The sequence below is a fragment of the Lissotriton vulgaris genome, chromosome 10 (assembly GCF_964263255.1).
Source record: "Lissotriton vulgaris chromosome 10, aLisVul1.2, whole genome shotgun sequence".
NCBI classification, from domain to species: Eukaryota; Metazoa; Chordata; class Amphibia; order Caudata; family Salamandridae; genus Lissotriton; species Lissotriton vulgaris.
In genome coordinates, this window is record NC_141698.1 from 748673313 (window position 1) to 748700555 (window position 27243).

Here is a 27243-nt window from a genome sequence, read left to right on the forward strand (position 1 = left end):
TGAAACAATTAAGGATCCAGGGTAGACCTCCAATATTGGACTTCTCTTTCAATTTTTACTACTCCAATAGTTTCAAAACAGGCCTTCAGTTTAACGGTTACATATTATGTTAGCAGTTCTTGACAACGGTCGTTGGAGACTCTCCTGTGGCTTCTTGCGGTTTTCGACAGCCTATCAAATGATAGCTACACAGGTCATGGGTCAGCTGCCTGTATGTCTCACCTGCTATCACACAGCCGGAACTCTAAATTTCAACAATGCTCCTGCTGTTCCTGAATTCCACTGAATTATTTATCCGTAGATCCTGATCATTCTTGTTCATTTTATTTTTCTCACATGTGAAACTCACAACTGTTCACAATTGTGCTTTTCGCAAATATTGCACATTGAGTTTTGGCAATGCAAGCCATTTGACTTGTGTTTTTAATTTGCCCATGTGATTTAACTAATCTGAAAACACCAGTGGCAATAAAACATCACTAAAGTATCCAGTGTTCAAGCTGGAGGACAAAACCCCTATATTCCCGTTTATAATACATCAGAGAAACGTCAGCAACATACAGATTTGTGTTCTCTAAGCGTTCTCGAAAACTGCAACCGCAACTTGAAGCAGCAGGTCTCCCATATTTACAGAAGTAGAAAAAAATGGGTGAATATTTGTGAAATTTAGTGAGGGCATCGCAATAAGCCTTTATTTGTGTTGCCTCATGTTAGTCTAATCCCACAATAACACTTGGTTTGCTAAATCCTTTGTGAATGTGCAAATTAAATAGCTCAGTATAAAAATATCTTTTGTGTGCTCAAAGTCTATGAAGGCCTTGCTAGGTCAAATTAGTCACTGAAGATACAAAGCTTTTATATGTGTATTCAAATAAAATAGGTAATATTCTGCAGGTTCCGTGTTTCCATTACTCCGTGAGAGGTATTTCTTGATCCGGCCAATGAATCGGAAGTCATTTGCTAATGGTGCAAGGAGCCTTGCAGTTAGCTATTTGTGTGTTAATATTTGTAGATTTTGGTTAGTTTGTGACTACATGCAACCGCATAGAGTAACTGCTACTACATAATTACATGTTGTTCAACTTAAATATCTATACGCTCAATCTACACCACAGAAGTGTTGTTTCTGTCTTGGCCAACTAAATAGTAAAGAAAATCCTGCTATAGAAATTCACTGATGTATATCTGCTTGGACATTTTTCTGGGAATTGGTGACATATGACATGCCACTTCAAAACAAACAGCCATAAATAAATCTTATTGTGGGAGGAGTCTGAAATGTGGGTTTTGCACAGAATCATTTGGAGCATTAGAACATTGAAATATTGAGAGCTCCACTAAAGACCGTTGAGAGGCTCAGGGTCAATCATGGCTTTTACACATCTTCCTCGCCATCATTCAGGGTTGGGGGAATTCCTATCATGCCAGTAGAAAAATATGTACACGTTTGCTACGTTTAACCATATGAGGCTACCTAGAATGCAGTGATTGAATGCATAAGCTTGAAAGCAAGATTTATTATTATTTGCTTTCAAAATAAAATGTACACAAAAATATGCAACTGGAAGAAAAAATGGTGTGCGAAACAACTGAAAGTTTAGCTGCTATTTCTTTGATACATGATTTAATAAAACTTCTTTGATACATGGTAGTATTTCCCCAAAATATCAATAATGAAAAACAGTCTAAAGTCACTTTCGGCAATGTAGGAAGCTGGCTCTTTAGTTGATGTATCTTAATGAGATATAATGTGTAACGAGTCCAGAGTACCTCAATACTCAATTATGGGGTGTTCGGTGAGTGTAGGGTGGTTGGAAATGGGCTACTTACCCTCCGGGTCACTACACAGTTAAAGTGGGCAGACATGTGTCTGATCTCTCTATTTACCCTCTCTGTCCTTCCCAGATGGAACTTAAAATGAGAGAGCCAACGCATTGCAGGCAGTGTTGCAAGCATCTTGAAAGTGGAAGAATAAATGCGCCATTAAAATGTACATATTCCTGTTCTGTCTCCTTTCTAGCACCTCAATCAGGTGTATGTTTTGTCTGCTGCCACCACTCTTCTTTTACATTCTCCTTTCCATTTTACCTTTACCTTAAATGCCCTGAAACACAGGAATACTAGTTCACCCGTTGTCTATTACTCTTCCACTCTCTCCACCTTTCCTTAGGTTTAAAAAAAGAAGACGGCCAAATTTAAACTTTTTAAATGGCAACTATAAAATTACTGAATTTTAAAAAGTATAGTAAATTTAAACTGGTCCCCGTCTAACCTCATAAAGTGGATTATGGCTGAAGCTTAACATAAATGCACAAAGAATAATTAGGCTCGGATAATTTGTTGGGGTTGTGATCTTATTAGACTTTGATTTCGGCTAATAGGATGCATTTGGCTGTAAGCTTGATGAATTTTGGTGCTATTGTATAAAACTTGCCCTGTGTTTTTTAAATATTTTTTATGCTGAGCTGGGTGAGGACCACTACTTGCAGTGCTTCAGCATAGCTGTAAACAGATATGGGTCACAATTTCAGTTTTCATCTAAAGAGTGTATTTTAGTATGCTCCAAAATTGTTCCCGACAAGCTCAAAACTGTGCTTTTGAAAGGGCAATCAAACCTCCAAGAGAGCATGGTAGAATACATGGTTTGACCCTAGCTATGGTGGCTGTGTGCTATGTTTTTGATGGAATAGTCTAGTCATGCCGGTGAATGGCTACACACCCATACTGAGGACATTAATTCTGCTATTTAGCTTGTGGTGTGCAGTGCTTGTGGTCCGGGCTTGTTGCGAACTAAATAATCTGTAAGTAGACTTAATCTACCAACACAAATTTGAAATGTTAAATTAAATGTTCAAATTGCATGTTTTGGTTTACATAGTACGTATCCTTATGACCAATTATATTTTCTTCTTGTACCTGTAGTGACCAGAAGCTTCTCACAACTTGAGGACTAGAAGGTTCTTTCAAAAGATGGTTAAGGTGCATTTGCTTTCAACAGAAGTCCTTACACCATGCTTCCATTCTCAAATTTCCACACACAGATTCCCGCCTTCTCATTAGTTACAAAAATACCTTGGATCAGTAAGAAAGTGCCTTTTTCTGTATGATCACCCTTCCACATTATGGAGAGATGCTGCAGGTTTTTTCTCCTCTATAGTGCACCAGTCCCTGTTTTCCTGGCCCCAGTGCATGTGCTGTGACCCCTCAAAGTTGTGTACAATTGGCTAATACCTGATAGGCTTACTTAACTTACCTAAAAGTCCCTAGTATCTGGTATAAGATGTACCCAGCGCTAGTAAGTTAAATGTCACTTGTGGGCTGCAGCACTTAATTGTGCCACCATTACAGTGGCAAGGTGAAAACATGGCTCTAAATCCGACATCGCAGCTTGTAATCTGCCAACTCAAAATAGCAAAGTGAACCTTTTTGTCTAGTAAAATCCTCCCTTTTTAATATTAATAAGTAATTCCAAGGAAAGACCAGGTAGCCTCATTGGCTATCATAAATGTTCATTAACCTTAGCGCTAAGTACTAACTTCCATTTGTAACTACCATAGAAAGTACTCTTAAGGTAGCAAATTAATCTTTGCATTAAGCCAGACGTATTCCTAAACTCCGATTTTAAGTAACTTTTAAAGCAAAGGTGACTTTAAAAAGTCACCACCCTCCCAAGGGATGAACATAGACTCTGTTCCGAACACTTTGCCAAACAATACTTTTTGTCCCTCTCTCCTCTCAAACAAAACCCCAGGAGTAGCTCTCCTGATCTACTGGCATTTATGGGGCAAGGTGCTCCACAATCAGGCCGAGATAAAGGTGAGGATGTTGGCTTATTAACTACAAATCCGCCCAAGCGTGGTCACTGTTGCCACCTTCTACTCACCCAATGAGGGACGGGAACCTTTCCTTCAGAAGGCTCTAACGGCGGTTCTAGGGTCCCACACTCGATCACTCCTAGTGGGGGGAACCTCAACCTCGTCTTTGATAACAATCTTGAGAGGTCGGTGCAAAGACATGGCCAGCCAGGTGCCCTTTCCAAGGGGATACTACAATGGGTTCAAAGCACAGGCCTCACGGATATCTGGAGACACACCCATGCTCAGACCCAAGACTACAGATACTTTGTTTTATTATTTATTTGAGTTTTATAAAGCGCTGGTTAGACCCGGAGGTATCAGAGCTCTTTACATGAGGATCAGAGTTACAGGCTAACATGTTACATTTGTTTAAGAAGCAATCAAAACATAGGAAACAAAGAAAAAGGGCAGAGTTACAGAAAATTCGTTATGGGAGGGGGAGGGAAGGGAGAAACTGGGAGAAACTGTGCACAGAGTCCGGCTGAGTAGGTGACAGCCGAGGGGATGAACCAGGGCCGATCTCCTCATTAGCTTAACCAAGCTGCTCCACATAATGCTCAGGCTCCGCTGTCAGGATAGTGATCAGGTGTACTCAGAGAATGTCAGAGTAGAGCGGGATTGGGGGGTTGAGAAACGATGGTCCGAATGAGATCTAGAGTCCAGCAAGAGGTTCGGCCCTATCAGTCACTGTGAAAGGGTCCAAGGTGATCTTATTTGCACACAAAATCTGTGCCAGGCTGGACTACCTCCTGGTCACACCAGACCTCACTACTAGAGTGCCGGTAGTTACTATCCAACCCAGATCTCTCTTGGACCATGCGGCGGTTATAGCTACAATAGAGATCCCTAAATACATCCCATTCTCCAGAACCTGGCGCCTTCGGGATAGCCTCCTACGACGTCCTAAAAATATAAAACAGATCGCCAATGCCATTGACCATTATTTAGCATTGATCGATACCCCAGGCATGACCATTTCTATGCTGTTGCAACGCCCTAAAGGCCGAGATTAGGTGGGAACTATTTGGTATGTCGGCGGGCGCAAATAAAACTCGCCAGGGTAAAAGGCAGTGTTTTTCTCTTCAAGTCGTAGAACTTGAATGTGTCCACAAAAGGACCTGAGCCCCCAGAGTCTGGACCCTGCTAGAAGATGCCAGAGCTCAACTGGCTGGCCTAGACACGGACAGAGAGGAATATGTGGAACTCCGCTTTAAACACTGATACTGTATTGCTGGAGAACGATGTGGGCGCCTCCTGGTCAACAGTATGAGGGTTCAAAGACATGAGCACCGAGTCCAAGAGGTCATGGGCTCTAAGGGCCAGGTACCGAAAGAGGACCCCTAAATAGCGGAGGCTTTTCGTGAATACTACAAGGAAATCTACAAGACTCAGACCCTACCGTCGGAGAATATCCTGGCCTACCTAAAGGACGTGCATACGCCTGCCTAACCCCACAACAGAGGGATGACCTAGACACCCCTATTCTAATTGAAGAAGTCCTCTCTTGCATCACCCGTCAACAAGTATCAATCTCCCGACCCGGATGGCTTCTCAGCCATCTTTTACAAGACTTTCTGCAAAGCTCTTGCACCCTTACTCACCCGTCTTTTTAACGCATTAGGGAGCACGGCAGTCCTTCCCCCTTTCATGCAGATAGCATCAATAGTGGCGATTCCCAAGCCAGAGAAGGACCAAACACAATGCCCATCATACAAGCCGATCTCCTGGTTAAACGTGTACTTATTGACCCAGACCAAGCTGAATTTGTCCCTCAACGCCATTGCGGAGCCGATACACGCAGGGTTCTCCACCTCATAAACAAGGCGCAGAGACACGACCAGGAGCGGGTGTTCCTGGCGGTGGACGCCGAGAAGGCATTTGATAGAGTGCACTGGCCGTAGCCCGGTGCCACATTTGAGCTCTTCGGCCTTGGAGACTAGTTTAGAGGCTAGAACTTCAGTGCTTAGGACTGCCTTACAGCCACAATCCGGGTCAATGGCCATACGTCTACCTCTTTCCCAATAACCTGGCACACCAGATAGGGATGCCCCCTCTCGCCGTTACTTTTTGCCTTAAACATGGAGCCCATGGCCTACAGTGTTCGATCCAACCTAGCGACAACTGGGATCAAATTTGGCAGTGATCAACAGTCGGTCTGTATGCAGATGACATTCTGGTGACTCTAGAGACCCCACCCCCCTACCTACCAGCCTTTTTTGAAGAAATAGAGACGTTCGGCCAGGCAGCCGGTTTTAAAATAACATCCATAAACCGCAGGCCTCAAGTCTGACCTTGCAGCGCAACACAATGGACACTCTCAAGCAAACATTTCTTCTCCATTGGGCCCCGTCACACCTTTCTTATCTTGGACTTCGAAACGCCCCCACGATCCCGAAGACAGTCGCTCTTAGTTATTGCGCCCTGACTCGCCAAGTATGCTCTGACCTTGACCGCTGGCCGCACCACTCCTTTTCCTGGCTGGGGAAGATCGCTGCAATAAAAAAGACAATCCTTCCCCGGATCTTGTACTTGTTCCAAGCCCTACCAGTAGAACCCCTACCTGGCTCACTTCATACCCTTCAAGATGAGGGAAACTGCTTTATCTGGGCAGACAAACTTCCTCGCCTCCGCAGATATATTGCTTACCGCACCCCACTCGAAGGTGGCCTAGGGATTCCAGATCTAAAACGATACTACCAGGCTACCCAATTAGGGATCATTGTAGAATTCCCATACCCCTCCCAAACAGTGTTTTTTAATTGTTACGTTCCCACCTTATCAGATTAGTATGGGGGTAAACCTGCCCATGTGCGCTGGTAGGTGCTCACTCTACCATCCGAGAGGAGAGGGTTTGGCGTTCCGGATTTCCACTAGTATTATTTGGTAGCCCAATGCAGCTATGCCTTTGCATGGTACCACCCTGACGTCAAGATTCCCTTTCTCCGCCCAGAGGCTGATTTCGTCCTGCCCAAGCAGTTAACTACTCTGTTACCTAAGGTTAGACCCAGAGACCCTAACAATATTCAGACCGTCTCCACCACCAGCAGGGCAAGGGATAAGCAGTGAGGCGTCCTCTGCGCCTATACGCAGTATTATACAGCTCTTCCTATCCCCAACGCCCGTTGGTTGTCCATCACTGGTGAAAAGCAGGTGCAGCGCCATTTGTCCAAATTCAACATCTCTAAACTGGGTGATTTATAACCGAATGGCCACATCTTCTCGGCAACTGAAGATGTCCGCTTTCGCGACGTCACATTTATGGACAGCTTTCTTCTAGGCCTGGATTCGTTCGGCGCTTCGTACCCCTCTTCCTGGTTTCCCGATTGAACCAGATTCATTCACACCAATCTCGCTCATCATTGAAAACAAGAGAGGGGTTCACCTCATATCTAGATTATACAAGACATGCTCTGCGATGATCACGATTAATGATGACAAGATTCGCAAACTTTGGGAGGACGATTTAGGCCGCCCCATTACGGACGACCAGTGGGCTAGATGCTGTGAGGTAACGAAGGAAGTGTCTCTAAACAGGAGGCATAAATTACTACATTTCAAGTTCCTACACATGATATACATCAGCCCCGCCAGGACCCACAGACTAGACCCTTCTAGGCCCCACCCTTGCATAAATGCAATGCCCCTTATGCTGATTTTGCTCTCCTCACTTGGATCTACCCAAAACTACAGTCTTACTTGGAGGGGGTGCATAATACATTGGGCGACATGACCAAGCTGTCTTTTGTCTCCACTCCTGAAGTGGCACTACTGAGGTATGTGGTTAATTTTCCTAAAAAGATCCTGAGGTTTGTATCTCTTCGCCTGTTGCTAGCCAAGAGGGAAATAGCTATTCACTGGGGCTGTCGGTCAACTCCCACTTTACAAGGCTCGCTGAACAGTCTGGCCTATTGCAACATCAACAGCTAAATATATTCAAGCACACTACCTGGCTCTTCTCGTCCCAGGGACATCTGGGGTCCATATAGGACCTATGTGGAAAAAGCTAAACGGGCCACTGACTCCCAACTGGAACAGGTCATTGTCCCTACGCCTTGCCCTTTAAGCCAGTGCCCCCGCCTGGCACAAGATTGACGGGATTGTGGTTACTATGATGAGACCACTGTGCGTTATCAGAAACCACCTGAGAGGACAGTACAGGGGAAATGAATATATAATCTATATAGAGTCTCTCCGCTTGCCTTAAAAGTAGGGATCCTCGCCTCACTAGCATTTGTGCTGAGTTGGATGAGGTCTACTGCAGCCAAAGGATCCTCCACATATTACCCCTGCTGTGTATGCTCAAAATGAGAATTAAAAGAATTTGACGGCCCTAAGAAATTGGCAACATGACAGTTCATAGTATATAAATTAATACTAAAATCGCCCAAGATTATAATAGAGTAAGAAGCGGGCTGCTTCAGTCTATAGTACTCTCAAAAAAATCAAATTACATATATGTCCATTAAAAAAATTACTCTCAGAAGAGTCATAAAAGTTAACAATGAACAATTTTGTTGTATTAGTAGAGGTAATTTCTATCGCTAGGCAATTACAAGATCCAGTGTCCACAATACATTGCGTTCATAGCAATTTGAGTGAGATTAAAGTTCATAAACCCCCCTTTGCTCCACCTGCTGGAGAAGGCCGTGCAGGCTCACCATAGGATTTATATCCATCCAACCAAAAGTTATTTTCCCAATCCCATTTCTCTTGTAAGCCCACTATATCATAATCTCTTAAAACATCAAGCCACCTGAGATCATCTCTTTTACTTCTTAGCCTTGCTATATTCCAGCTAACAATCTTACAGTTTAAGTTGTTACCCTCACTGGTCCCGGCACCCCTAGTTCTATCAGTGCTATTACTTTGCTGTAGGGGGGAGACTCCAGTCTATCGTTTTTGTCCAGGTGGCTTAATAGAAGGAATCTATTTGCACACACTAGACTGCTCTCCCTTCGTTCCTCCCCTTAGTGCTTTATTGGCAGTGTGGGTGGGGTCGGGGGCCTATGTGGATTCGTGTTCAAATGCTGGCCATCCCTTGAACTTGATTTGGGCAATGAGCATGCCCTCCTATTTGCTGGTACAAAATTCCCCAGCTCACTCCTACTGGGTAAGTGTAGCCCATCAGTTGGTGGATAACAGAACCCCAGGGGTAGGGCCCTAATGCCCCCCAGGCCCTCATCGTTGCCCTCCTGAAACAGCTTCCCCGCTATTCCTGCCTTGTCAAAATTTATGTCAATACAATCTCCCTGTGCCTGTCTTGGTCTATAACCAACCCAGCCAACTCGTCTAGCCATTATGATATGAGACGAAGCCTGCGCCCGTTGCTTGAATGCTGTTTACACCAACACCTGGTTTTGTTTACGAGTTCCTGGGTGGATTCTAAACAATTCTCTTTAAGCGGCGTAACACCTATAAGAATTGCAACTAAGGGAGTAGCATCTGATGGCAGATTAAGTCTGCAATTATTTATGACCCTATTATCTGATTTGTTTACGGGGTCTTGCCCTGTCATATAAATTGTTGATTAGCGACTGGGATTAACTCAACATGTGTGCAGTAACCCTGGTTGATCAGCTGGTCCTCAGCATTTTGAATTTCTTGAGTCAAAGGCCCCACTGCGGAAGTTAAATATGAAATTATGGATGTAGAGTTCCTAGGCACACGGTTGTTTGCGCTTGCCCATAGTGGTGACAGAAGAGTAGATGAAAGAGGGGTGCACAGCCCAGCCTCTTCTAGGCTCTGACGGGCCCGCCCTTGGACTGGACTTCGCCCAGTGTGGGCCAAGCGCGCCGACGCGCGTCCCGCACTGCGGGAACCCGGGACGGATTATAAGTGCCTCCCGGCACGGGAAATCTCGTTGGCGCCTCCTGGTGCTTTGGTAGGTGGGGGGTGTAGTCCCCAAAGAAGCAGGCTGCGGCAGCAACAGCGGTATTGGACTCACATTTGTTTAAATCAGCTGCTTTCACCTCAATACATCACTGCTTATTTACTCCAGCTTGCTTAACAGAGAAATATTTAAATTCAACAGCTCCTAATCCAGCAAAATGGCATTCAGGAGTCCCTCACTTTTACTTTGCATGTTGAATTGTAGCACTGTAAGTTATTCATTAGTACTCCGTGTTATAGCTGCAGTAGAACACAGGAATGAAATGACAGACTGCATCTGGTGTTGTAAGTGTATGTTTTATTTTGCTTGTTAGAAATATATGTCACCGAGATTAGGAAGATAATTATGGATTTATAGAAAATGCTTTCATTTTAGCCAGTGGTAACGGTTTATTGGTCTCTTTCCGCGGTGAATGGCTGTTTTCTTGCTTCAAAAGAGGAAAAAGTAAAAACCCACATGCTTAAATATAATTAATCAGAAAAAACTTTTAATTTTACGTGAAAATTCGTGTTTCAGTTGCTTCCGTTAAGGTTAATGTATTGAATGTAATAATGCCGCACAATAAGATATTTGTAAGTATGCAGTACACTCTATTTCGCGTGGTTTCTTGCTTGAGAATGGTGCTTCCAGAAGCTTCAAAGAATGAACATGTGGTCAGCCTAATATGGTACTCGAGAAGACCGCTTGTAGGACTTGACTGAGAGCAAAGAAAGACACCATTTCTGCAGGGTTGTTTTCTGCATCACAGCATGTAATTTGAAAAGTATTTTACTAGGGTAGGAAAAAGTAGTATTATTAAGACGGTGCACATTTGCTTTTGTACACGATAACATCATGAATTGGCAATGAATTATATTTTGAGTAATTCTGCCTAATATCTATATTTTCTTTTCTTAATTTAACTCTGAATTCTTTAAAGCATCTACATCCATTTTGTGTCTACATTTGTGTGATAGAATTTCAAAAATCTAGATAACTATTCCACAGAATTAGAGTCATCAAAAGATGGAAGTTATAATCGTTATGAAATAGGTCATTTAAGCTATGTGTGACAGTTCCCTTTATCCATTTCTTTTTTATAAAACATTACATATTCAGTTTAGAGAACAGGATGCAAAAGTAGGGAAAACACCAATAATTTGTGTGATTACGAATTAACCAGTTTTTCAGTCGGCTCGAGGGTAAAATCTGCTAATGAGAGCCTGTCTCTCAATCCACCGATGGACATTGTTAATACCTTTAGTGAACAAGATAAAGGGTCTTGATCACTGGCCAAGAATCGTACAGCAGTGGCTGGAAGTGAGTGTCGGGGTGAAGGAATAATCCTCCATTCAGATACAAATCGGAATGTATTGAAGACTAGACTTTGGCCAGGATGACGAGATTAAATTAACAGTCCATCTGAAACTGTGGAAGCTGTTCTGGAGTTTTTGCTGTTGAGTTAAAGTAGTCACAGAGAAGATCCATGCGCATGAAGAGATATGCCACTGTTTCTTGCATCTGGTCAGATAACTGGTTGAGTAAGTTCTGTTAAACTGATATTCTGGAAGATGGAAAACACACCGCTTGGACAGGTAGCATCAAATGGCTGTGTAAATCCTTATGGACCAGGTAGAGGCATTTGAAGTGTGAAATTTCATTTTTGGGCGCCAATGGAGGGATGTCAGATGATGTTGGTCCTGGAAGCATTTAAGGCATTGATTGAGTAAATATTTCTAAAAAATGAATCTGCAGCAAATTGTCAATTAGAATAATGTTGCTCAATAGTTCTGATGTTTACTGCATTTCCTTCACAGTTTTTGTACCCCATTCACCTCCCTTCAGTTTCTTCTGCTAGTTCATAGAACATTTGAGGCAGGAACTATCAAAGAAGCTGAGGTCGCCGGCACAGCCACAACAAAAGTCCTCTATTATTATTATTATTATTATTAGATGCACAGCAGTATCCAGGCTATCTTTTATCCATTGCTTCTAGGAAGAATTCATAACAGCGATTCAGCTGACGAAAGCCAATAATTGGTAACACCTTTATCTCTCATCACGTTAGGTAACGTAGGTAATGCAGCTAGGAGCAATGCCAGTGCTTGTATGGTTTCAGCCGCCACCCGCATTACAATAGGGAAGGTTCACAATCTGACCATAGAGTAATGAGCTCCACGTGGTTAAGACTTGGCCTAGAGAAGATATTGTCTCTACAACCCTTATCTCTGATACAGAGAAGCCACAAAACTGTATCCATCCAAAACTCTTACTACTTTCCAAAGTCAGAGGGTAAAAAGTTAGAAATTTGAACCTGTAGGATTATTACTACTTAAAAAAGACACCGATCTAGAGACCCTGAACCTTTCCAAAAGTGGGTGATTGGGAGAAGGATCTGGACTGGTGTTGGTTGGCAGAACGCACGATCTACCAAAGTAGAGGCTGTCCTAAGAAATGGGAACAGATTTCGGGACCTTGGCAAATATATAGAGGATTATGAAAGAGCCATGAAATTACATGGGTTCGCATACTGAAATGCTGTGTCTTTCCCAATGAGAATTGATAACCTCAAACACACTTGTAGGAATATTTGTAAAATGTTGATATCATAATGTACTGCTGCTGTGTAGTTTGTAATAAAAAGATTAATAAAAAAATACACTGAACTGCCATCGTCCGAAGTATGGGGCTAAAATTATTATAGCTCTGTTGTATTTGGTACCTACCTGTTAACCTCAATTAAATATGTTTGCATTTTAAAAATACACCAAACTTGTGAATGCTGCATTCTGACAGTCTATGACATTATGTGTATTTGAAAATGCACCAATAAGAATGTAACATTTTAACAATCCTATTCTGGTGGCATTTACATTTCCACAGTGCTTTTTTGCGTGCAATTGTAACACTTGGCTATGTCTACACCTTTGTCTATCAACCCTACTTTTAATAATTTGTGATTACAACTGCAAAGCAACCTCCTCACAACTTAGTTTTGTGCACCGATTGTAGGTCCTGCAGTAGACTGGTGGGCACTTGGAGTTTGCTTGTTTGAGTTTTTGACGGGGATCCCTCCGTTTAATGATGAAACGCCAACGCTCGTATTCCAGAATATTCTAAACCGGGGTAAGTATTTTGCTTTTTAAAGAATATGACTTCACTCTCTATTGGTTGAGTTTACATTTATATAATTTGGTTTACAGACATTCCTTGGCCTGAAGGAGAAGAAAAACTGTCCCCGAACACACAAAGTGCAATTGAAATTCTCCTGTGTATTGATAGTACAAAGCGAGCAGGACTTAAGGGTGAGATTTTTTGCTTTTGTTTTGTTCCCTTATAGGACGTTTTAAAGAAGACAACAAATCCCAAATGTCCTAACCTTGTAGTGGTTAACACAGAATACAACCCACCCAGTGTGCCTTATTTGAGTGAGGAAAAAAAGTGAGCATTTAAGTAATTATGGACTAGGCATGGGCAACTCTGAGAAAGCCATCTAGGTATTTATTACTTAAGGTGGTCACAAAATATATTGTAACCCTCTTCCTAGAAGCCCCCTAAAACTGTGCCTCAGCTTTCTCAAGTTATTTTATGATTATGACTCTCTTAAACTGTTCTTCCCTGAATGCGTGTTGTAAATAGGCTTTGACAGGTTTGGGAGATAGAACCATATATGCCTAATTTCAATCTGCTGAAAGCTTCCTCCGTAAATAACTTCCAGGGAAAGGGATATTCTACTCTCTTTCTTGATCCTGTCAGATGTTTTGCTATATGAGTCAATGCCGTCACTATGGAACAATCCTTAAGAAGGCTATATATTTGCTGTATATCCCAGAAAGTAATTTACTACAATCTACATTAAATGAATTGCAAAATATTAAATAATTAACATTGTAATCAAATGGTTCACTTTCAAAGGTTATGTATTTCTAGTTTTTTCTCTCTTGGTTTTTTGTCTGTACCAGTTGTCTTTTGAAAAATAGATTCTACATATCCTTGAGTTTAAATGGAAGTAAATGAAACGTGTAACCATCAGCATCCTTGGATTTCTGCCTCCATGTACCCTTTCAATTTAGTTATGCTTTTAAAGTCATTACACTTTTTCTAGCTCTGGAAATTAGAAGAAACTGGCCAAGTAGATATTTTCATCTCATTGTGCAAGAGTGCAATTCATCTCCCAGCCCTCTCGCAGAAGACTCATCTAAATGTACATGGGATTGTTACGTGTTTGTGTAGCCATCTCTAAATTGTTGGCACCAGTTCTGACTGACCCGCATCTTCTTTCTTGCTTTCTGTAAGAACAAAGAGGGTGTCTTGAGGTGACGATGGGCTTCTGGTGCATTGGGCGTTTCTAAAGTATGTAACATACACTTTGAAGAGGATAGAAGGACACAGCCATGAAGGGGCAGCAATTTAGGGAGGTAACCCAAAAGCATTGATCTTTTCTTTCGCTGCATAGAAAAGATTCAGCCCAGCATAGTACCTCACTGGACCTTTTAAATACAACTTGTGTGTCAAGCACATATTTTTTATTCACTTTGTCCCCATTCCTCTGTGCTTGTTAAATGGAGAATACACAGATTTGACATTAACAGACCTGCAGAACTGGCAATATGGTTTTGAGAAACTCACAGCTAATACATTTAGTGATCTGCAGGTCATGAGTTTGAAACATTTTAAGGTCGACATCAGCCTTTGATTTTTTTTTTAAGGCGGTGTATCGAGTATAATTTAATTTGCTAACTTATCTGAATGCATTTTTAGTTTGCAGACTGTTAACATATAATAAAACATGTTACTGCGTCTTTAAAGTAATATAATATTGCAAACTAAACTTACAGTTTACGTGTTTGGAATCTTGCCCACTTCCCCAACACACACAAAACATCTTTGGCGGATATGTGATCCGTTCCTATTATTGTTTGGTCTGTAATGACTTTGCAATGCTCTCATCATTTTCTCAAGCTTACGGGGGATCTTCTGGTTTGAATAATCACTGTTCTGCCCCGATACATGATCAAATTTGAGAGTTCCATCTGTCTTTTGTAGGTCACAGGTGATTTCCTCAGATTCGGCCAACATCTCTCTTCGCAGTTCTAAAACCAAAGTAGCTTAGAGTACGTTTATTTCTAGTTAACTCTACATTAGTTGGATTCCCATATAAGGCGAACTGTTGAGTTAGTGGTACCTCTGTGCCAATTGTTTTGACTTAATCAGTTACCACACATTCCTAAATTGTGCTGATCGGTCTCCATGGTCAAAAGGTGTTCAGAAAAGCACCCTCTTCCTCTATGCATTTCAAGCCCTTATTGTTTGCTTTCAAGCTCATCTTTTATAGTCTAATCCTGGGAAAGCAGGCTCCTTGTAAGATCTTTAGTTCACATTACGGTAGCCTCCTGATCTGTTGTCTCTAGAGCTCATGTGTCTATCTCTATGAGATCCTGATGTGCTGTAGGCAGTCGGATCTCTTGTTAATTAGGTTTTGTAAATGGTCACTATTGCTGCCTGTTCAGCTATCCTGGCAAAATAATATTTCTCCTAGAAACTTCTAGCCACATATTCTTTACCTTTTGAATTTCCCCAGACGTCAAACTAGATCCGTAAATATTTCAGCTGTACCTCTGTTCACCAGTAGGTGGTGTCATACTGCTCCACACCGTCTCCATTTCTGTCCGAAAATGACGAGCGGGACCTAGATAGGCGCCACACCTGTGCGTGGACATCTGTACTTTTTTCCTGCACCAACAGATGCATATCCAGAGCTCCCTCTGGTCTCTTTGAGACACTAGCCTTGCATTTTTGTTACTAACTTTTTCCAGTGTGCAAGGGATGTCACCCTCTAAAATGACAGATTTGAAGCCCCGTAGAAACTGTCGCAAACAAATGTCTGTGATAGATCCCCATCAGGTGTGCCTGTAGTGCTTGAGGTTGAGCCAAGACTTCAAATCCCACGGAGACTGCGTGTCGATAAACCTAAAGGCCATCCGGGAACACGTGATAAAACTTTACATCACCAAGCACAAGAAAACTCTCCACTGGGACCGCTCTAAGTCCCACTCCATGTCCAAGGTTTATTCTCGCAGTTGTCTGATCCGCTCCAGAAGTCGGTCTTTGTTATGCTGCAAGTCCTGGGGCAAGCGTAAAAGACATAAGAAGTTGAAGTGGGATACTGCTTTCTCGCGCCACTTGCATTCATGTCAACCTTCCATTACAAAGTCGGCTGGTCCTCCCTGATTGGCATGCCCTTTGATGGGACTCACCTATTCAGAGACAAGGCTGATTCTGTTCTTGAGCATCCTAAGGAGAGCAGAGCTACTGCTTACTCTTCGGGCCTTTTAGCCGCACCAGCTGCAATAGTTTCCCCACCCCATAGATTTGGCCCAGATGTCTCCAGCCTGTCCAGCCCTCTCGGGGACCCATCAGTTTCAAGGAAGTGGCTGTGGCGCCAACTGCCCCTTTTGCGTAGGTCAGCTATACACTCAGTTCACCAAAGCCTGCATTCTATCCTGCCAAAACTCTAAAGCATGCCCTAACAGGAGCACAGCCAACTGTTCAGAGGAAGAATCTACCGCTTCTGCACAGGTTGGTAGGCAGTAACCTCAGACAGGTGGGTTTTGCTTCTCGTTTGCAAGGGCTATGCTTTACCCTCCCTTTCTTTCCTGCTGCACCTTTCACCATATGCCTCCCGTGACTTATGGGGGACAATTGCTCCATTTTGCGCTGGGAAGTATACAGTCTTTTGGCAAAAGGGGCCATTTAGAGGGTACCTGTATTAGAAGTAAGTTGCAGTTATTATTTCCGCTACTTTCTGGTGCTCAAGAAATATGGAGGCTCGTGGCCTATTTTAGACCTGCTCCCTCTCAACGCCTCAAAATTCTGACTTTGACCCAGGTCTTGTCTGCTCTCGACTCTTGAGACTGGTTGAAGGCGGGACCTGTAGGGCACCTATTTCCATATCCCTGTCATGCCAGCCCACTGGTCGTACCTGTGGTTCCTGGTGGGACAGGAGCACTTATAAGTCGCTGTTCTTTCTTTTGGTCTCACCAGTGCCCCTCCGGTGTTCATAAAAGTGATTACAGTTGTGGCAGCACGCCTTCGGAGGGCAGGGGTTCTAGTCTTCCCCGACTGGCAGTTGAAGGTGAGTTCACCCTAGACAATCGTCAGCCACCATTAGGATTACAAAAAGAGAGAGAAAGAGGAAAGGGCAGCCAAGCATATCCTCCCAATATTTCATCACTAACACAAATGGGGGTTGAGCTCAAACACCATTTGTATTAGTGAATCTTCTGGCACCTCCAGACTGTGACGACCCTCCTGTCTTCTTTGGGGTTTGCTATCAACATGCCAAATCACTCCCTTTCATCTGAGCCATTCTGGATACAGTTCGGTTTCGTACCTTCCCCCTGGAAAGAGAATTCAGGACATTCAGGGTATGATTCCAATCTTTCAGTCCTGGATTTCAGTGAGACTGAATCTGATGCTGCTGAGACTGGTGGTCTCCTACATGCTGCTGGTCAAGCACACTAGGTGGCATTTACGGTCTCTGCTATGAGATCTCTAATCTCAGTAGGCCGAACATCAAGGGGACTTCTCCGACCATGTTATCATTTCGTAGGAGGCTGCAATAGATCTTCAGTGGTGGTTGTCCATCAATGGGAGGCTAGTACAGGTGCACATGGACAACATCACCGCCAAGTTGTACTGCAACAAACCGGGTAGGCTCACAAACCCTATGCCTGAAGACCTTTCGCCTCTCTAAATGGCTGGAGCACCAAGACTTCTTCCTGGTGGTGATCAACCTGACAGGCTCATTGAATGCTAGGGCAGATAAACTCCACTATGCCTTGTGGTTCATGAGTGGGAGTTACACCCAGAGGTGGTGCAAGGTCTCTTAAACAAATGAGGAGAACCTTGGCTGATCTGTTTGCCACTGCAGAGAGCATGCAACGTTAGTGCTTATGCACCATGGCATTTCCAAGGTGTCTCTTTGAAGTATTTCAGGGTTCCCAAGGCCTACACGCTCCAGAGATTACCCACATACACAAAAGAACTGTTGGCACGGAAGCTGTAAAAGGCAAAGAACAAGTTTATTAAAACCCCATGGGGTGGTGGTACACTCAAACAGCACCCTTCGGTATTGCAAGAGGTATCACACCGAACACCGGTGTGACCCCGTTTATATACAATTTTGGGGCAATAAAAGATAGGCGGCACAAGTTAAGACACAGTTTTAGAGACATACATGGTCATGTTTTGGAATACTGCCAGCTCATTGGAGGGTTTCAAACCCGCTGGTCAGTTAGCGGCACATTCCTGAAGGTATACGGGTCAGTTAGAACTGCGCATGTGTGGCTTGACCAGTACTAAAATAGCCTGTTGCTGGGCAGATGTGAGTGGTCAGTGGAACGGACAAAGGACTAAAGGGCACGTCGGCCACGAGGCCGCTCATGATCTAAGATGGCCGCCACAGTATTCAAAATGGCGTTTATCGTATACAGCCAAGTTAAGGAGGACAACGTGTAGATTCAGCTAATCGCTAACACGGACGGGCCAATTACAACAGACGACCCTTTTAGCGTTTAGCTGAATCTACCTCATAATGAACATAGTCTGGATGTTCGTCCTCGATGTCAATTAACATAATTTGTGTCACCTCCTTATGTAGCATCATTCTATCGTAGGCAAGAGCTCGTCTCGATGGCAAACAGGCCGATAGGCACATTGAACATAATGCAGGACCACATTGGATACACAGGCAGATAAAAAACATTGCTCCCACAAGTATACAGAGAATTGTCAACAGTTTCCAGCCCCAAGTTGCAATCATGGACCAGAACCATCCAGAAAGTGTCCAAGTTCCATTGTCCGGGTGTATTTCGGCAGCTATTTTGTGCAGCTTGGAAATCACATCATACACAGATGGGGAATTATCAGGCACGTAAACACAACAGCTGCTTCCGATAATCCTACATGCCCCCCCACGATCAGCCAAAACAACATCCAGTACCATCCGGTTTTGGAGGGTGACAATTCTGGAAATCTGCAGTTCTTCGGTAATATTCCCCAGGGCAATAGCAGTGTCATTCGCAACAGCCTCGACAACACGTGTCAGGCGTCTGATCTTCCGACTGTTCAGTGCGGCCCCCACAAAGGAGAATAGTCCCAGATTGAAATCCACATATTGTTGCAACGCAGTGTCCGTTTGATCAATGTCCTCTAGTGCAACAGTTCGCTTAACTCTGTTTAAAACAAAGTCGTGGTACAGAGTATAGTCGTTGTGATACATCGGAGGGGCAATGAATACAGGAGGTAGCACAAACGATACATAACATGTGCCCAACCACCCCACTGGAAGCTGATGGTACCCCTTCGCTCCACAGATGAAGTAGGTGTTTCGAGATGCAACAAATGAAATGCCATTCGGGCTATCAAACGTGAGAGTAACGTTACATTCACTTTTCCCCACAGCAATCGTGCCCTTATTCCGGATACATAAATCGGCTTTCGTGGCAATGACATTTATAACATGAGCACTGGATACATTCACGTTTCGCTGATTGCTGTATATTCGTGGGGCAGATACATTGTCGGGCCTATACTCCTCCCATTCAAACCGTGTACCCTCAGCCCGTGGAAACCCATCCTTGTCATGGGGACATTCTTTATTTAGGCGAAAAAGCACCCCCCCTTTTGTTGGCCATCTCAAGGTAAAGAGGAGGGTGTACCAGGCGTTGCAAGACCCATTATGCGAAAACGGGAGTGGAATAAGTGGGGTGCCCCCTCTCTTCTGGTGCCCAGGCAACATTCCACACACCCAGCAATTAGAGGTATTGGTCATATTATGTGTGTGGTGAAGAATCTGAATGAAGCTGTTATTTAAATACGTTTGACGGTGGCGTTCTTCATGAAAAGGCAGAGTAAAGTGAAAATGTTCAGACGGTGCCGGGGTAGTCGGCAGCAAATGTTCACGTACAGGCACCACAAGTTCGACTACCCAGGCAATAACAGCTATCACCACAATCGTGAAAACAAAAAGAAAGGCACCCAGTATTTTCTTATCACGCGATACCATTGATGCCATAGTTCAAGAAAGTTCAGTGCTCACAGTTTCTCACAAATAGTCTCTGATACACATACGTGTATACCTAAAAAAAAAAAGAAAAATGCGGTGCTGAACTCCGAGGTAGCCGTTGTTTTCTTCTCCGGGCCAAGACGGGTGTCGCTACTCTGGCAGAACTGATCCCCCCCCCTTGGAATTCCCGGTTTCCGTTTCACAAACCTGGAGCGGTTACCAACCAGTCTAAAAAAGGAACAAAAATCTTCTTTATCGCGGTCGTAGATTGTAGCGCTCTCTTCCAGCAGCCGATTGGTCCGGGAAGGCTCCCTCTACTTCGGCCGACGTCACAGCTGGGCTCTTTTCTTTCTCCAAGATCTCTTTATAATCAGTAAGCACAGCAGGAGTCACCAGATCCGGAGAGACTCGACGACAGTGAGTCGAATGCACCCACCGCTTCCTGTTGGTCACTCGTACGGCGGTGCGGGTTGCCAGAAGGACCTGCTCGGGGCCCTTCCACCTGGGCTCCAAACTGCTTGCTCTTTCAAACGAACGGATCATCACATGATCCCCAGGACGAAGATCGTGGCCTTCTCCAGTAGAGTTGTCAGGGAGCGCTTCTCGAACCTGTTGATGAATGGAGAGCAAATCATTTGTTAATCGTGCCAAATAATCATTCATCATAACACAAGGCACATCATGTATCAATCGCGGCTTGGGCACTCCCCAGATATTCATGGGGCGGCCAAACACCACCTCATAAGGTGTAAGGCCTGTCCGTGAATGGGGTACTGATCTAAGAGACAGTAGTGCTAGCGGCAACGCATCTGGCCACTTCAATGATGTAGACGCCACAATTTTGGCCAGCTTAAGCTTCAACGTGGCATTGTACCGCTCGACCAAACCTGCCGACTGAGGGTGGAATACAGCGTGGAACTTTTGCTGAATCCCTAACCCCTTCAGTACATATTCCACAATCTTTCCGACAAAATGGGGCCCATTATCGCTCCACAAAAATTTGCAAACTCCAAAGCGAGGAAAGAATTCCTTAAGCAACACCTTAGCTGTTGTCAAAGCCGTATTGTCTTTCGTGGGGTAGGCCTCAACCCATTTGCTAAAGGCACACACCACCACTAAGACGTACTTCAGGTTATTGCAGCGCTCGAGTTGAATGTAATCCATTTGAAGGACTTCAAACGGTGCAGAAGGTGGAACGAACCCTCCTTTCGGAGTATAGGCCCCCTTTCCAGGATTATGTTGCAAACATACCAGGCAGGTCTGCACTACTCTCTTTGCAGTGTTCGCAATCTCGGGATGTTCCCAAACTCGTGTTAAAAGCTGAGTGATTGCAAGAGCTCCGACATGCGCCAGTCCATGTGTCATCTGGACCATCGCCTGTAAGTAAGCCGCAGGCAATTTCCACTTCTCCATGTCTTTACTTCTCCAACATCCCTCATCATCTAGCACCCCATCTGCTGCCCAAGCCGCAAGCTCAGATTCTGTAGCTGAATTTTGTATATCCCGTATCTCTGCTCTAGCATCACTCCATCGTTCAGCCTGTGATTGTACCACATACATGGGGGAGCTAATTTGGGACATAGCCGTTTGCCTTGCTATGCTGTCTGCGAAGGCATTTCCTTGGCCCACCTTATCCGTAATTTTCTTATGGGCACTGCACTTCACTATTGCTACTTTTTTAGGGCCAAGCAGCGCATTTAGGAGATCACGCACTAACTCTCCGTGCATAATGTGCTCCCCATGTGACGTCAGAAACCCGCGTTCCCTCCAAAGAAGCCCGAAGTCATGGGCCACTCCAAAGGCGTACCGGCTGTCTGTGTATATGTTCACACATAGGCCAGCACTCAATTCGCAGGCTCTTGTTAAAGCTATCAGCTCTGCTGCCTGAGCCGATTTTTGTGGTATTCTAGCTGTTTCTACCACCGTCTTAAGAGTCGTGATCGCATATGCTGCGGAAGTCGTGCCATCTGGCAGCCTCAAACACGATCCATCAACCCACAGTTCCCCATCCACATCTGGAAGTGGCACATCCTGTAAGTCAACACGACCCTTTGTCTGTTCCTCAGTCAGGAAAACACAATCATGATGTTTTTCTTCCTGACCCTCCTCGGCCGGATAGGGCAATAAAGTCGCGGGGTTCAAAGTAGCGCATCTCTTCAATGTTATGTGTGGCGCTAAAAGTGTCAGCTCATATCCTGTAAGTCGTGCACTCGTGAGGTATTGGGTCTTTGTTTGGTTTAACAGGGCGTCTACTGCGTGAGGAACCAACACCAGCAATTTGTGTGATAACACTATGCCCTCACTCTGTCGTATGGCTACTGCTGTTGCCGCTACTGCTCGAAAACACCCAGGCAGCCCTCGTGCTACAGGATCCAAAATGGCAGAGAAGTATGCACATGGTCTCTGCTTATCCCCGTGTAACTGCACTAACACTGACAACGCGCACCCATCATTCTCGTGCACGTACAATGTGAAAAGTTTCGTGTAGTCTGGTGTTCCTAACACGGGTGCAGAACAAAGGGCCTGTCTCAACTGTTCAAAGGCTTTCTGACATTCGTCTGTCCACTCAAGAGGCATCGGTGTAGTTTTGGACAATAATGCTAGCAGAGGTTTTATGATATGTGAGAAACCCATGATCCATTGTCTACAAAAAGATGTCAACCCTATAAAGGCACGCACATCTCTCTGCGTGCGGGGGACTGGTGTATCTAAAATCGCCTGAATTCGATCAGATGTTAATGCCCTCCCCTCCTTAGACAACAGATGACCGAGGTAGGTCACCTGGGGTCTACAGTATTGAAGCTTTTTCTTGGAGACCTTGTGATTGTTTTGTGCCAAAAAGGACAGCAACGCAAGCGTGCTTTGTTCACATTGTGTATAGGAGTCAGCAGCAAGCAAAAGGTCATCCACGTACTGGATGAGCGCAACGCCAGACTGCAATTCGAAGGAATCTAGTTGTCGTTTTAAAGCCTGGCTGTAGATGCTAGGGCTCTCAGTATAGCCTTGGGGAACACGACAAAATCTATACGATTTATTATTGAGCGTAAAACCAAACAGATATCTGCTATCTGGGTGAACAGGGATAGAAAAGAACGCATTCTTTAGATCGATAACGCTAAAAGTGGTGGCTGTCGGTGGAACCAAAGTAAGCAAAGTTGTGATATCAGACACCACTGGGTATTGGGGAATGACAATTTTATTTATTTCACGCAAATCAATAATAAATCGATAGATCTTGCCATCTGAGTCTCTCTTAAGAATTGGTAGAATAGGGCTGTTACAGACATTATAAGGGACCTCCTCCACTACCCCTGCAGAAATCAAATCCTGAACAATATGTGTTAGTGCAATTTCGCCTTCCTTCGAGATCTTATACTGTGGCACTCGTGGTAGAGGGGCCCCCTCCTTAACAGTGATATGTATTGGTGGAATACGCATCTCTCCCACATCCGTATCTGATGTCGCCCACAACGTGTGCGGCAGAGAGGCCAAAGCGGGAATGTCTAAAATGACACAAAATCTGTCACGTTCAGGACAATCATCAGGATCAGGGTAGTTGTCATTCAGAATAACCCGCACTCCTTCTGGAGCGCAGCGTATTGTTGCTCGAAAATATTTAAGCAAATCAATGCCCAAGATATTATCTGGGGTATGGGGCGATAACAAAAATTGGCCAAAACTAAAGTACTTGTCAATGCATAGTGCAAGGGGCTTGGACAAAGGGCTGGGGGAGGGTGTGCCATCAAACCCTACACACGTAATCATTTCGCCAGACAGGGGAGCCCTCGGAACCAAGTGTTTCGACAGAGCGCTACGAGTAGCTCCTGTGTCGACTAGAAACTGATCAGTAGAACCCAAAATACCCGCTGTTACATATGGACCTTGCTGATCTACTGGCACTTCGACTGATTCCTTACCCCATCCTACGCAATCCTATGCATGCACATAATCCTGATGTTCCACATTCTCTCCTTCCAAAATCTGATATTGATTCCGTCTATCAAACGTATTTCGTTCGTCCTGGCCACGGCCCCTCTCCTCAACCTGTCTACGATCACCTCCGCCACCTCTCGCTCCAGTATAACCTCCTCTTGACCTTCCACTGCCTCGACCACGCTGACTACGCTGTTCACGAAGTACCGGACAATCATCGGCCCAATGCCCAAACTCCTTACAATAAGCACACTGATCCTCCGCAATGTCCGTACGACCATACGACGCATTTCCTCCACCTCGTCTACCTCTATCATTCCCTCTACTCTGTGTTCCCCGAACCTGTGCCAACATCACCCTCGTTTTCAATTCCTTCGTCTTTTTCTCTACATTCTCTTTAGCCTCCACTTCCTGCCGCTCATAATACTGAGCCATAGTTAACAAGGACGCAGGGGTCGCCGTGGCCCAGGAACTCTCACTCGACTTCAATCGCTTTGCAATCTCTGGTAGGAGATTAGCCACGTACTTATCTACAAACAAATGCCGACCCGTATCGTCAGTTAAAGATTGACCACTGTAATCATGAAATGCCTCCTCAAAGCGTGTAAAGAAATCTGAAACCGTTTCATCATGTTTCTGCTTGCACGACGTTAACATGGTCCAATCAATCTTTTTGGCGGGAACAAGCGTTTTCAATTTACGCAAAATAGCTGCCGGGAGTTCTAGAATTAGCTGACAAGGCTTGCATGCTGGTGCCCTGTCTAAATCTGCAGCATTTATTTCTTTCCATGTCCCTCCCAATATTGTCTCATCATTATTTTTACGAATCTGCCGCCACATGTCAGGTGGTAATATCAACCCAAAAAACAAATCTATATCTACAAGAGTCATCACACAAGACGATATAGCCCCCTCTACCCCCTCATAGAATGCCGCTGGGTTCTTTCGGAGATCAGGTAAAGAGTTTTTAAGTGCCATGACATCTGCTCTATTCCATGGTGTATACACCCAATTATACACAAAATATCCCTTCGCATCCTTTGACAATTTATCATCATCCGTACCTTCCCCTTTTGGTGGAACATACAAAGGCGCGGCTTCACGCATAGGCATAACATGCAACGCAGAGCTCTTATCTGAACCACGAAGAGAACACTCCTTAACCGCCCCGTCGTTTCCCGGCTCGGACTCCTTTTTCCTCCGTTTCAGTTCCTGTCGTAAAGAAATTGTCTCATCCCGCAGCGCGATCAACTGCTTGAACAGGTCGTCCACATCTGTAAGATCAAAATCACCTTTAGCTAAATTCTCACGATATACCGACAAAGCTTTAGGTTCTAACGTTTCAGAAACTTCACGATATGCATTTACAACTTCATCCGCTAAAGTGGACAAGAAATACATTAATTCAAGATCCGACCACCCCTGTTTCTCCGCTACCAACTGTTCCTGAGTAACACAATGCCTATTCACTTTACGAGCCCAACTGCGCAAATGAGCGGACCTCTCCGCAGTAAACCTGAGAGCCGATACCCCTTTCTGGCTCACTTGAATCTGCCCATCATCCTCGGAATCCGCAGCCGGAGCCGTCGGTGAAACGTACGGAGGCGGTGACCGATCTAACAAAGAAAAATCATCAATTTCATTATTAAGGACAGGATAAAGCGGTCGGCGAATAGGAAACTGACCAGTCGTTTGCAATTTACGTTCCCGTTCCTCCCTCTCTTTCTTCTCCTGAGCCTCCTTCTCCTCAAGCTGTAAAGCCTTATCCCGAGCAGCCTTACGCTGCTCTTTGTCCGCCAAGGCAACCTCACGCTTCATTCGTTCACGCACCGCTTTCTCCCACATTCGTACACAATCAAACATATTTTGTCTAGACCTACGTTGAAACATACATTGCTCGACAAATTGGATTTTACTCAAATCGTATGACCCGTGTAGGGGCCATTGCAATTCGGGATCGGCCTTAGTGTACTTATGCCATAATTTACTGTACATAATAGGTGGAAGGCCGTGCTTGATATACATGTCCCTATTTGGTGTTCCCTCTGGGGGAGCTGGCTGTGATTCCGCTAACCTAATTGATGCATCATCTCCTAAGCAACACATTCCCCGGAGTTTGCTGAAAACAGGCATGTTCAAAAAGTATCACGAAAGCGTGACACCAAACCAAAGGGCACTTACAGTTCTTCACACAATTGTGCCGCTCAAAGGAAAAACAAGGTTAGAGAAACATCTCTACATGCCTGCCTATGTGAAGTGCACTACACATATAAGTTCAAAGGTCACAAATTCAAAATGTTAGCTAACTCAGATCAAAGTTCACAAAATTCAGCGAGCGTCCGAAGACTACCTCACTGATCACAAATCTCAAGACTTCAGTAAGCGTCCGAAGACTACCTTACCGAACACAAATCTCAGGACTTCAGTAAGCGTCCGAAGACTACCTTACCGAACACAAAGCTTACCAATTCTCAAAAGTCCAGATTCCAACTGCCAAGGTCTTGTAAGCCAAATCAGCCAAACGGCACTTTCTCAGTGAAGCGGACACTCGAAAACTCAGTCGGAGACCGGCGCCACCTGGAAGGTCAGATCGGAAGGAAAGGAAAAAACACCTTGGCAGCCAAGACTCGGGTCACTCGTGGCAGTGCGCGTCCATGGCGAGTTTCCAAGCCTTCGTCACGACCTCTCCTTCGGGCATCCGAGTCGCCGATGAGTCCCTTCGTGGTCGCCAATTGAAGTATTTCAGGGTTCCCAAGGCCTACACGCTCCAGAGATTACCCACATACACAAAAGAACTGTTGGCACGGAAGCTGTAAAAGGCAAAGAACAAGTTTATTAAAACCCCATGGGGTGGTGGTACACTCAAACAGCACCCTTCGGTATTGCAAGAGGTATCACACCGAACACCGGTGTGACCCCGTTTATATACAATTTTGGGGCAATAAAAGATAGGCGGCACAAGTTAAGACACAGTTTTAGAGACATACATGGTCATGTTTTGGAATACTGCCAGCTCATTGGAGGGTTTCAAACCCGCTGGTCAGTTAGCGGCACATTCCTGAAGGTATACGGGTCAGTTAGAACTGCGCATGTGTGGCTTGACCAGTACTAAAATAGCCTGTTGCTGGGCAGATGTGAGTGGTCAGTGGAACGGACAAAGGACTAAAGGGCACGTCGGCCACGAGGCCGCTCATGATCTAAGATGGCCGCCACAGTATTCAAAATGGCGTTTATCGTATACAGCCAAGTTAAGGAGGACAACGTGTAGATTCAGCTAATCGCTAACACGGACGGGCCAATTACAACATCTTGCTCAAATATGCGTTCCGTCTCGAGTCGAAGCTTGGGTTGTCCGTGTTTCTTTTCACTAATACCATTCCTACCCCGAGTTCTCAAGAAGATTAGGGCAGTTCAGGCTCAAGTCGCCCTAGTGATCCGGCCTGGGCACAGATTGTGTGTTATCCAGAACTCTTGGGCTTCAGCATATGTCCTCCGATCCAGATGCCTCTCCAGGA

At 44.6% G+C, this 27243-nt stretch overlaps 1 protein-coding gene across 1 annotated transcript in view; it reads left to right on the forward strand.

The window, feature by feature from the left end:
* MASTL (microtubule associated serine/threonine kinase like) overlaps positions 1-27243 on the forward strand; it is a 276260-nt gene that overhangs the window by 225190 nt on the left and 23827 nt on the right. The window contains exons 10-11 of the mRNA XM_086941611.1: positions 12739-12852; positions 12930-13031. Of these exons, the coding sequence (XP_086797737.1) occupies positions 12739-12852; positions 12930-13031 (216 nt within the window). The remainder of the gene's footprint in view (positions 1-12738; positions 12853-12929; positions 13032-27243) is intronic.